This window comes from Phyllopteryx taeniolatus, chromosome 15 (assembly GCF_024500385.1).
Source record: "Phyllopteryx taeniolatus isolate TA_2022b chromosome 15, UOR_Ptae_1.2, whole genome shotgun sequence".
In the NCBI taxonomy this organism is placed as follows: Eukaryota; Metazoa; Chordata; class Actinopteri; order Syngnathiformes; family Syngnathidae; genus Phyllopteryx; species Phyllopteryx taeniolatus.
Window position 1 is genome coordinate 22,700,734 of NC_084516.1, and position 12,946 is coordinate 22,713,679.

Below are 12,946 nucleotides of genomic sequence, written 5' to 3' on the forward strand. Positions count from 1 at the left end.
TTTTTCGAAAGTCCCATTGCGGTGAATTTTGAAGCAAATTTTGACACCAAGCACACCAGTCTGAGTTTCCTCACTTATCTTTGTACTGGCATAAGCATTGACCTGATCACTGATGTTATAGCAATCTGCGCCACATTTCAGATATCCATCCGCGGTTAAGGTAAAGGAGTGTGTGTGGTTAAAATAAATTATGTGTTTTAAATTTGACAGCCCTAGTACAGATAGTTGAGTTTGGAAAGTAAGCAGTAAAAGTCACTAGAAAAATAAATACTCAAGTACTGGTACCTGAAAATGTATTGAAGTACAGTACATGTATTTCATTACTTTCCACCTCTGAATGTGATGGTCTGGGTCTACTTTGCTACTTCAGGACTTGGATGACTTGCTGTGATTGATGGAACCATGAATTCTGCTCTTTACTAGAAAATCCTGAAGGAAAGTGTTCAGCCATCAGTTTGTGGCCTCAGCCAGGACAACAATCCAAAACACACTAGCATCTCAACTTCTGAATGGCTTAAAAAAATACAATGCTTTTGGAGTGGCCAAGTCAAAGTCCGGACTTGAATCCAATTGAAATGCTGTGACATGACCTTAAAAAGGCCGTTCATATTTGAAAACCCGTCAGTGTTGCTGAAGTAAAACAATTCTGTAAGGAAAAGTGGGAAAGAAAAAAAAGTCTCATGAGCAGTTTGATTGCAGTTTTTGCTGCTGACGGTGGCACAACCAGTTGTTAGGTTTAGTGGACAATTACCTTTTTGACACCCGGCCAGGTAGCTCTGAATACTTTTTGTACTTAATGAATACAAAACTGCATTTTATGTTTACATTTGTTTGGTGATAAATACGAATTTGAGAAGGGGACAAATACTTTTTCACGGAACTGTACCGGTACATTTTCAAAGCAAGGACCACAGGGATTTCATTTCCTCAATGATGCACAATGTTCGCGTTTCCAAGGGTCAAGGATCATATCATATTTCGTTACACTGTGCTCACAATTATTTCTTTTGTGGAGATTATGCACTGTCATCCGTTTTCTAGTCCACAATCACTGATTCGTGAATCACACTATTCCCTGCGGACCAAAGAAAAACATCTTTTGTTGTCTTTGTTTGATCCTCCCAAAGTGGACACATGACATGCACGTACACATAATACGATGGCAGAGCTCCTTATTGATGCGAGACTGAAAGTCCTCTTTGTCCACTGTTCCTCTACCATTTTGTTGCGTGGGTGAAACCTTGGCCATGGTACTGTCCTCATTAGTGGCCATCTGAGTATCGGTAATTCGAACATTAACGATTTACACACATGAATGACACCCATCAAAGGAGATACAGCACACAGTGAAACTGTGTATAAACCTTGACTAATCGACTGGTAACCCTATGTAAAACAATGATGTTTTCCTCTCTTTTATTCAAGGGCCTTGTATTGAAATACGAATGTTAAAGATTTCACTTATAAGACGCTTGCGCTCTTATTCGGGTTAAAAATTTAATTGGTGACTATCTAGTTTCGTATGAGGAAACTGAGCCGACAGCTATGGTTGGGCTGGTTCGATCGGCGATACACAGATCTCCTCTTTGGCCAATCAGCGCCTTAGGATTTGAGCACATGACAGACTCTCTTTTTTTTTGTCCTGTTCCGATGTTAGGTCAAACAGAAAGTATCCCTTTTATCCCGGAATAGTTTTACTGTAACGCAGTGGAGTTTTTAAGCTGTCACTGTGGTTCTTTGTCGTCTGATGGATTTTTATTGAAAATTTCAGTCGGACAGAACAAAGTTTTAAGGAGGAATGACAGAAAAAACAAAGGGGAGAGACAGCGAAAAGATAAATTAATAATGTAGGAAGAGAAGACAACAAAAGACAGGACAACTTTATTAGTTGTAATAAAGATGAGGAAAGTTAAATCATTATTTGCCTCATGCAATGACACATTAGATTTGAGTTTTGTATGGGGCAGAAGTGCTGCATCCTGTGAAGGAAGGACAGGACAATACAGGACAGGACTGGACAGGATGGAGGATTCAGGACAGAGATAGTGGACCCGGCTGTACGACTGAAGTGTGGTGGGAGTGCCTCTGTAAATTCTAAATATCTTTAGAAATAGCTCCAAAACCGGCCAAGGTCCGTTACCTGATTTGCTTCTCTCTAAAAATAAGTTATATATCTTGTCCACGTCTTCTATTTTCTCAGCGGACCCTATAAAAAAAATTGGCAGTTTTGTTACTCTTTGCATCACTTACAATTGCACAATGTTATCAAATCCCCACTTCAAGCCTAAAAAAATGTGAGGGGAAATAGACCACTGTAAATGTATGTTTAATATTCAAACTTTCAGTTAATCAGTGGTTCCCAACTGGACCCAAAATTTAACTTGGTCATTAAGTCACAACCCAAGTTTTTTTTACATTCTTTAGGAACTAAAATTTATTTCACAAAAGAATAGCACATTAATACAAAAGAAAACAGTTGATATATATATATATATATATCCATCCATCCATTTTCTGAGCCGCTTCTCCTCACTAGGGTCGCGGGCGTGCTGGAGCCTATCCCAGCTGTCATCGGGCAGGAGGCGGGTTACACCCTGAACTGGTTGCCAGCCAATCGCAGGGCACATACAAACAAACAACCATTCGCACTCACAGTCACACCTACGGGCAATTTAGAGTCACCAATTAATGCATGTTGTTCGGATGTGGGAGGAAACCGGAGCGCCCGGAGAAAACCCACGCAGGCACGGGGAGAACACGCAAACTCCACACAGGCGGGGCCGGGGATTGAACCCGGGTCCTCAGAACTGTGAGGCTGACGCTCTAACCAGTCTTCCACCGTGCCGACTATATATATACACACACACACACACACACACACACACACACACACACACACACACACACACACACACACACACACACACACACACACACACACACACACACACACACACACACACACACACAGTGGGTACGGAAAGTATTCACTCTTTGTTATATTGCAGCCATTTGCTAAAATAATTTAAGTTAATTTTCCCCCCTCATTAATGTACACACAGGACCCCATATTGACAGAAAAAAAATTGAATTGTTGAAATTTTTGCAGATTTATTAAAAAAAAATAATTTAAATGTCACACAGCCATAAGTATTCAGACCCTTTGCTGTGACACTCATACATTTAACTCTGGTGCTGTCCATTTCTTCTGATCATCCTTGAGATGGTTCTACACCTTCATTGGACTCCAGCTGTGTTTGATTATACTGATTGGACTTGATTAGGAAAGCCACACACCTGTCTATATAAGACCTTACAGCTCACAGTGCATGTCAGAGCAAATGAGAATCATGAGGTCAAAGGAACTGCCTGATGAGCTCAGAGACAGAATTGTGGCACGCCATACATCTGACCAAGGTTACAAAAAAAATTATGCTGCACTTAAGGTTCCTAAGAGCACAGTGGCCTCCATAATTCTTAAATGGACAACGTTTGGGACGACCAGAACCCTTCCTAGAACTGGCCGTCTGGCCAAAGTGAGCAATCGGGGAGAAGAGCCTTGGTGAGAGAGGTAAAGAAGAACCCAAAGATCACTGTGGCTGAGCTCCAGAGATGCAGTCGGGAGATGGGAGAAAGTCCTAGAAAGTCAACCATCAGTGCAGACCTCCACAAGCCGGGGCTTTATGGCAGAGTGGCCCGACGGAGCCCCGCCTCAGGGCAAGATACATGAAAGCCTGCACGGAGTTTGCTAAAAAACACCTGAAGGACTCCAAGATAGTGAGCAATAAGATTCTCTGGTCTGATGAGACCAAGATACAACTTTTGGCCTTAATTCTAAGCGGTATGCATGGAGAAAACCAGGCACTGCTCATCACCTGTCCAATACAGTCCCAACGGTGAAGCATGGTAGTGGTAGCATCATGCTGTGGGGGTGTTTTTCAGCTGCAGGGACAGGACGACTGGTTGCAATCGAAGGAAAGATGAATGTGGCTGAGGATAGGGATATTCTGGAAGAAAACCTTCTCCAGAGTGCTCAGGACCACAGACTGGACTAAAGGTTCACCTTCCAACAAGCCAATGACCCTCTGCACACAGCTAAAATAACAAAGGAGTGGCTTCAGAAACAACTCCGTTACTGTTCTTGAATGGCCCAGCGAGAGCCCTGACTTAAACCCAATTGAGCATCTCTGGAGAGACCTGAAAATGGCTGTTCACCAATGTTCACCATCCAAACTGACAGAACTGGAGAGGATCTGCAAGGAGGAATGGCAGAGGATCCCCAAATCCATGTGTGAAAAACTCGCATCATTCCCAGAAAGCAACGAGTCTAGACCGAGAACCAGCTCTGACGTACTGAATCCCGGTCTGACGCCTACATTCCCTCTGCCCCGCACCAGCCCCCCAAGAAACCCTGAGAATGTGTTTGTTCCCGGATATGATTAGTGAAAAAATATTTACAGTAAATGGTGTCCGGCGGGACCACCACAGGCAGAGAGGACCATCACACCCAGGGCCGCAGTACCACCCCCCCCAGAACCTCCCCATCCCAGCCGGCACCCGCTACCTGCCCCAGAGTGCGGGAGGTGGACCTGCTCCCAGACCAGGCAGCGACAAAACCCAACAGTGGGCCCCACGGTCAGCAGGGAACCCCACGCCCTACGCGAGAAGAGGGGGAGGCGACTACAGCCGGACGCAAGGAGTGAAGAGAAAAGGAGGAAAGAGGCCCGAGGAGCGATGGGGGGCCCCACCGTCCCCCACCAGGAGCCGGAACGGGAAACCAAAGCGGAGGCCAGATAAGGGCAGACCGATAATTAGCCAGGAGAGTAAGTTCTTTTTCTGGTATTAGTAGTTGTTTGATTGCAGCTGTGTTCATATGGTTACTAATTTGACCTTTATCTTTTATCTCCTTGACTGCTCTGAAAAATAGAAGTGCTTGTATTGACCAGAAATATTTAATAAATTCGACCAAAATTCCGTCCAGGCCAGGCGCCCTTCCTGACTGCATATTTTTTAATGCACTGTGTATGTATGGAATTCTGTGATAGTTAATGTGGCATCAAGACTCTCCTTAGTTTCTGTGTTTAAGTGAGGAATGTTTGATCATTAAAAAAAAGTTTCAATTTCTTTTTGGTCTGGGTTGTTCGAAGATGCATATAAGCTCATATACTTGTAATAATTGTAAAATATTTCATTTATTTCTAGCGGTGACTGTGTACAGTTGCCGTTTGTATCTTGAATAGCTGTAATTAATGATTTTTCTTTATTGCGTTGAAGTCGGTTTGCAAGAAATTTGAAATTTTATTATTGTACTCAAAGTTGTTGGATCATAGTGTGGGAGGTGTCCCGTCCACCGGGCTGCTCTCGGGTGCACTCCTGGGCCGGACCCCGCTTCTCGATTGGGTGGGATGGGGTCCTCAGCCCCCCGTGGTGCTGGCACAGCAATTACAGGACACTTCTGATGGTTATTGTGCATACGAAACGGTGTCAATTCAATTGCATGTGTCTGCAGACACACACCTCTGGGACTTATTCGCTGGGTGTGGTTCCACTCACTCTCATTGTGACAATTAACTTATAAATATGTGAGTTTCTTGTGTATCCCCTCACTTACACTCTGATCCAACACGTTTATAATTTACATAGCCAATCCCACCACACTTCAGTTGTGCAGCTGGGTCCACGGCCCCTGTCCTGCATGCTTCGCCTCCTGTCCTGGCTCATCCTGTCCTTCCCTCACAGGGTGTAGCACTACTGACCCATACAACACTAGATTCCAATGTGTCATTGTACTAGTTATAAAATGCTTTACTTTCCTCATCTTGTTCACAGCTAGTGCTTTGTCTTTTGTTGTCTTCTTTTCTTATATTATTTAGTTACCTTTTCACTCTCTTGCCTTTGTTTCTTCTGTCACTCCCCTTTAAAAACTTTGTTTGACTGAACGACTAATTCTCAATAAATGTCCATCCATCCATCCATTTTCTGAGCCGCTTCTCCTCACTAGGGTCGCGGGCGTGCTGGAGCCTATCCCAGCTATCATCGGGCAGGATGCGGGGTACACCCTGAACTGGTTGCCAGCCAATCGCAGGGCACATAGAAACAAACAACCATTCGCAATCACAGTCATGCCTACGGGCAATTTAGAGTCTCCAATTAATGCATGTTTTTGGGATGTGGGAGGAAACCGGAGTGCCCGGAGAAAACCCACGCAGGCACGGGGAGAACATGCAAACTCCACACGGGCGGGGACGGGGATTGAACCCCGCACCTCAGAACTGTGAGGCTGACGCTCTAACCAGAATCAGAATCAGAATCATCTTTATTTGCCAAGTATGTCCAAAACACACAAGGAATTTGTCTCCGGTAGTTGGAGCCGCTCTAGTACAACAGACAGTCAATTTACAGAACACTTTGGAGACATAAAGACATTGCCAAAAAACAACAACAAACAACAATTGTGCAAAAAGATGCAGAGTCCTCTAGCACTTAGAGCAGTTCGAATGGCTAATATCGCAATACCCCGGTGCAATGACCATTGTGCAAAGGGCACTGAGACTTCAAGGAGTGTATGCGGTTTAAAGTGACGAGTAGTGCGATAATCTGGGACAATGGTTGTGCAAATGTTACAGATACTCCTCAATCAGTGTGCAAATGGAGCAGATGCTACTCTGGCATGAGTGGCCACTATATGCAAATAGTGCAGCACGGCGAGACAACTACAGTGAGTGCACGAGTAATACATAATTGGCCCCACAGAAATGTGACAACGAACTCAAGTCAAAAAATTGCCAGCTTGTTGTAATGGAATTATAAGTTAGCTGTTTAAGAAGTTGATTGCAAGAGGGAAAAAGCTGTTGGAATGTCTACTAGTTCTAGTTTGCATTGATCGGTAGCGCCTACCTGAGGGAAGGAGCTGGAAGAGCTGGTGACCGGGGTGGGGAGGGTCCGAGAGGATTTTGCACGCCCTTGTCTTAGTTCTGGCAGCGTGCAAGTCCTCAAGGGTGGGTAGGGGGGTACCGACAATCCTTTCAGCAGTTTTGATTGTCCGTTGCAGTCAGAGTTTGTCCTTTTTTGTAGCAGCACCAAACCAGACTGTGATGGAAGAACACAGGACTGATTCGAGTCGGCCACCGTGCCGCCTCAATAAATGTCCATCAGAATACAAAGAAACCACAGTGGCGGCTTAAAAGGTCCGCTGTGACACAATAAAACTGTTCCGGCATAAAAGGGATACAGATCTTCCTTTCTGCTTCACCTAACAGTCAAATAGGACAAAAAACAACAACAAAAACAATGTTGGTGTCTCTTATCTATCTGAGATTGACAGGCGGATTGGTGCAGCGTCTACAGTGATGCAGACTTTCTATCGGTCTGTTGTGGTGAAGGAGGTAAGCCGAAAAGTAAAGCATTCAATTTACCTGTCGATCTACGTTCCTACTCTCACCTATGGTCACGAGTTGTGGGTCGTGACCGAAAGAACAAGATTGTGGATACAAGTGGCCGAAATGGGTTTCCCCCGCAGGGTGTCCGGGCTCTCCCTATGAGATAGTGTGAGAAGCTTAGCATTCCGGGAGAGGATTCAGAGTCGAGCCGCTGCTCCTCCGCATTGAGAGGAGCCAGATGAGGTGGCTCGTGCATCTGTTTAGGATGCCTTCTGGATGCCTCCCTGGTGAGGTGTTCCGGGCATGTCCCACCGGGAAGAGACCCCGGGAACGACCCAGGACACACTGGAGAGACTTTGACTCCCGGCTGGCCTGGGAATGACTCGGGATGCCCCCGGAAGAGCTCAATGAAGTGGCTGGGGAGAGGGAAGTCTGGGCTTCCCTGTTAAAGCTACTGTCCCCCGCGACCCGTGGAAGAAAATGGACGGATGGATCATACCAAAAGTTATGTTAATAAAAAATAAGACAATTATTCTAATATTGATTACAATAGCAATGAAAATATTAATTGTTTCCTGGCCAAAACCACAACCTCCTAGCATGGAAAAATGATGGGACAGAGTTAAACATGTGACGGGCAAGCTTGCAGGTTAAAATGAATATATTTGAGGAATTATGGATACATGTAATTCAAGAAACTGAAGATTGATTTAACCCTACAGTTTTATTATATTTTGTTTTGGTATTTTGAGTTTGTTTGAGGGTCAAGTGTTATGTACTTAGGGATAGGAAGGAGAGTTTCAAAAAATGTATAGGTAGAATAAGCAGTATGGAGAATGGATGGATGGTATAGGTAATAGTGTATACACTGTAGATGTGAAAAGAGGACAATAGTATAACAGATTCATCGTGGTATGCATAGATAATTATGAATGCAAATCAAATGTACAAACTGTCATGTGTGTGTACTAATCACCAAAGATTATTATGTGATTTTACCACCCTCAGACAGAGATGGACAAGGTTCACGTAGTGCGGATGGGAGTCGGGAACGGGCTGCGTCAGGATATCTGGCAGGAGTTCCAGCAACGCTATGGAAACATAAAAATGTGTGAGGTATACGGCTCCACTGAGGGAAACCTGTGTTTCATGAATCACATTGGCAAGATTGGCACAGTGGGGCGTTCCAACTTCTTCTACAGGGTGAGTGGATGGCAATTCCAATGTCTATTGTAGTAGTACATTGGTATACAGTATATTGTTGTGTACCTACCCTTGATAAAATGTGTGACTGCAAACTGCGTTCAATAAAGTGCAGGATCAGCTTCATTAGCTCAAGCCGTTTTGTTAATTCTGAAAAGAGCATGCTAATGTTACAGTATTTTCAAATGTCAGAAGGAGGGGATAAACCAAAATGTTCTTACTTTTTCACATTAAAAAACAAAAACAAAAAAACGTACCTTTACATGTCACGATGAAAAGGCTTGAATCAGGTTTTCCTTTCAAAAACATTGGGGGTTTTCCCCCTTTATCATTAGAAAATGACTAATTGCTCAATTACCATTGCACCATTTTGTCAATTGGACAACTTGGTCACTGGCATGTTTTTACAAATTTAGACAATTCGAGGTATCCTCCCCTCTGATTTTACATACTTCCACCTACTCAGAAACTACATCTCGTTTTCAGGATTTATTGGAATTCATACACGATATGGGTTTAGCGTTGCCTCATGTAATATTAAACTTCAGTTTACCGTTTCTTGGCATCCGCTAATCAACATTTTACTGTAATGACAATAAAGTTGTATCTATCAGAAAAAAATACTTTATTGTACAAGCCAGTGGTGTGCATGAAGGCCTTCAGAGCCTTGGCAACTGGCCAGAACACTATCAAAAGCACTGACCTGCACATTTACAACTTCATAACATTACTAATTAATGTTAATATTTACATTATTTACATTTATCCATCCATCCATTTTCCCTTCCGCTTATCCTCACTAGGGTCACAGGGGTGCTGGAGCCTATCCCAGCTATCGTCAGGCGAGACGCAGGGTACACCCTGAACTGGTCGCCAGCCAATTGCAGGGCAATTTTTTTAATTGTTTTTAGCAAATAATCATTAACTTAGGATTTTATGACTGCAACATGTTCCCAAAAAGCTAGGACAGGGTCATGTTTACCACTGTGTTGCATCACCTTTTCTTTTAACAACATTCAATAAACGTTTGGGAACTGAGGACACTAATTGTTGAAGCTTTGTAGGTGGAATTCTTTCCCATTCTTGCTTGATGTACAGCTTCAGCTGTTCAACAGTCCGGGGTTTCCGTTGTCGTATTTTACGCTTCATAATGCGCCACACATTTTCAATGGGAGACAGGTCTGGACTGCAGGCAGGCCAGTCTAGTACCCACACTCTTTTACTACGAAGCCACGCTGTTGTAACACGTGCAGAATGTGGTTTGGCATTGTCTTGCTGAAATAAGCAGGGGTGTCCATTAAAAATACGTTGCTTGGATGGCAGCATATGTTTCTCCAAAACCTGTACGTACCTTTCAGCATTAATGGTGCCTTCACAGATGTGTTGATGTCACAATTAAGGGCAGGATTGGGTCACTTAAATCTCCACTGAAGGCCCAGGTCCCAAATGCACCGCTCGCCACTGATACAAGCATAGTAGACAATGTGTATTTATCCTATAAGGCAGGGATAGACAAATTAAATGATGGCGGAGGCCACAGTTTTTTGTCAGCGCTGCCAGGGGCCACATGGCACCCTGATTTCCTTGGTCAAGTTTTCTCTTACCACATCCTTTCGGCATTGCATCATTACTCTCACAGATATGTAATGGTAGCTTTGATACGCCCATTTTAAGCTCTGTGCCAAAGGCAACGCTAAGCTAGGGATGTCAACATCGTCAGCACATTTCATGTGTGTGGACAGCAAGAAAACCAAAAGTCCAAGGATGCCGGTAGATTGTTTTGACATTGACAAAACAGTAACCCTCATGAAAATCGCTTGAGGAATGACCAAATTACTTATTGCCTTCTATGGGAATGTTGACCTCCCAAACATGGCTGTCACATAGGCACATAGGTTAGCCGGGCGGCTCCATCACGCGCGTTATTAGGATTCCCACATTGTTTAAGGGCAGGACACGCCCTGCTCCAATATTACTGGCTCCAGGGCATGCCCTTTCCACGACGTGCGAACCATCATGTTGCAGCGGGGCGTGTCCTGCCTGGAAACTAACTAGTGTTCATACTGTATCTGTGATTATTCTATCTTCCTGCTGATTTTTATCATGTCGTCGCGATAATAAGCGATGTCTGCTCTCCAGTGGTGAATGGTGTTAAAATTCCCACAATGATGTTTCCCTCATCTCAGGGTCAACTTCCTCCGAATTTTCAAATAACCTGTTGAGCTGTACCAATGTTATGTTAAACCAAAAACCAAAGATAAACAAAACACAGATCACGATACTTGCTACTGTATATCACTGTATAATGTTTTCTTTTCTTTTTCTGTAGCTCATGTTCAAGTATGATCTGGTAAAGTATGACATGATGGAAGACAAGCCAATGAAAGATCGGTATGGTTTCTGTCAGCGAGTGAAAAAGGGTAAGATTGGGTGAGAGTTCCATTCGGAGTGGCTTTCATCTTAATTGCTTCACAACTGGGCTCTATTTTCCTATCATGTTATTTCTCAGGCGAGACGGGGCTTTTACTATCGAAAGTAAGCGCCCTGACCCCTTTCTTTGGGTACGCTGGAAGCAAGCAGCTGACTGAAAAGAAGCTGATAAGGAATGTGTTTGTCAAGGGAGATACCTACTTTAACACTGGTGACCTGATGGCTGAAGACCACGAAGGCTTCATCTCTTTCAAAGACAGAGTGGGAGACACATTCAGGTACAGTTGTATATGATTTGATTTATAGTCAAAGGAAACTTTTTCATCAACAACAATTGTATTAGCTTCTATAATAGTCAAGATTTTATCAAACAAAACTATGGATGGATGGAAAACCACAATAATGACAGCAGTATATTTTTAATCAGTCAGAGAATACAGTTCAAAATTATTTGCCACAACAGTTGACCAATTGGGCTGAAAGAAAAGGCAAGAGAGAAATAAAATAATTAGATTTCAGAAGGGAGAAGGAAGAAATGTGTAGAGCATCGTTTGCATTAGCAACAATAATGCTATGGTCATTAGCAGTATTAATATTATTACCACTTTCAAATTAATGATAGCAGATGTAAAAACGTTACTCTGAGGCTGCACCTCTGGAAGTGTAGGCACCCTTTAAGGTATAGTGGAAAACGAACAATTAATCTACTGTCGAAGTAGTGTTGTTCAGAATCAGAATCATCTTTATTTGCCCAGTATGTCCCAAAAACACAAGGAATTTCTCTCCGGTAATTGGAGCCGCTCTAGCACGACAACAGACAGTCAATTGACAGAGAACACTTTGGAGACATAAAGACATTGAGAAAAACAGTCACTGCGCAATAAAGGGTTGCTAGTTATCTGGTAATGCCGGTACATTTATTTATTAATGTTTTGCTGTCTGCAGCACAGCAGTGATGTCCCTCATCACGTAGATTAAAGACAAGAACAATAATAATAATAATAATTTTTTTTTTTTGGTGAAGCTGGCTCTCTGGATGTGGAAAATCACCTCTCTGGCAGGTGAAGAGCCTGAGCTGATGTGCGAGGTCAAGAAGTTCCAACTAGATAAACTTGTAGTTGGGCTCTACTCAACACATGTCTTGGGGTCTGGTACCAGTTCTCATGAGAGGAGTTGGACTCTCCATTTTGGATTTTTCCCCGGGGAGAGGTGCCGAGGAGGTGTGGGCATACTTAGTGCCCTCTCCAGGTCAGGAATAAGATCCTACCCCAAGTGAAGGGGTTCAAGTATCTTGGGGTCTTGTTCACAAGTGAGGGAAGAAATGGAGCTGGAGATCAACAGGTGGATTGGCGCAGCGTCTGCAGTGATGTGGACCCGAAAGGCAAAGCACTCTATTTACTGGTTGAGCTACGTGACTACCCTTACCTATGGTCACGAGCTGTAGGATGTGACCAAAAGAACACATGCAAGCAGCAGAAATGAGTTTCCGTCGCAGGGTGCCTGGGGTCTCCTTTAGCGATACGGTCCATTTCTTCTGATCATCCTTGAGATGGTTCTACACCTTCACTGGAGTCCAGCTGTGTTTGATTATACTGATTGGACTTGATTAGGAAAGCCACACACCTGTCTATATAAGACCTTAAAGCTCACAGTGCATGTCAGAGGAAATGAGAATCATGAGGTCAAAGGAACTGCCTGAAGAGCTCAGAGACAAAATTGTGGCAAGGGACAGATCTGGCCAAGGTTACAAAAGAGTTTCTACTGCATTTAAGGTTCCTAAGAGCACAATGGCCTCCATTATCCTTAAATGGACGACATTTGGGACGACCACAACCCTTCCGAGAGCTGACCGTCTGGCCAAACTGAGTAATCGGGGGAGAAGAGCCTTGGTGAGAGAGGTAAGGAAGATACCACAGATCACTGTGGCTGAGCTC

General features: G+C 43.7%; 1 protein-coding gene across 4 annotated transcripts in view; it reads left to right on the forward strand.

The window, feature by feature from the left end:
* Window positions 1–12,946, forward strand: part of slc27a6 (solute carrier family 27 member 6) — a 65,645-nt gene that overhangs the window by 37,893 nt on the left and 14,806 nt on the right. For all 4 annotated transcript variants that reach the window (XM_061748014.1, XM_061748017.1, XM_061748016.1 and 1 more), the window contains exons 5-7: window positions 8,388–8,582; window positions 10,912–11,002; window positions 11,092–11,290. In XM_061748014.1, the coding sequence (XP_061603998.1) occupies window positions 8,388–8,582; window positions 10,912–11,002; window positions 11,092–11,290 (485 nt within the window). The remainder of the gene's footprint in view (window positions 1–8,387; window positions 8,583–10,911; window positions 11,003–11,091; window positions 11,291–12,946) is intronic.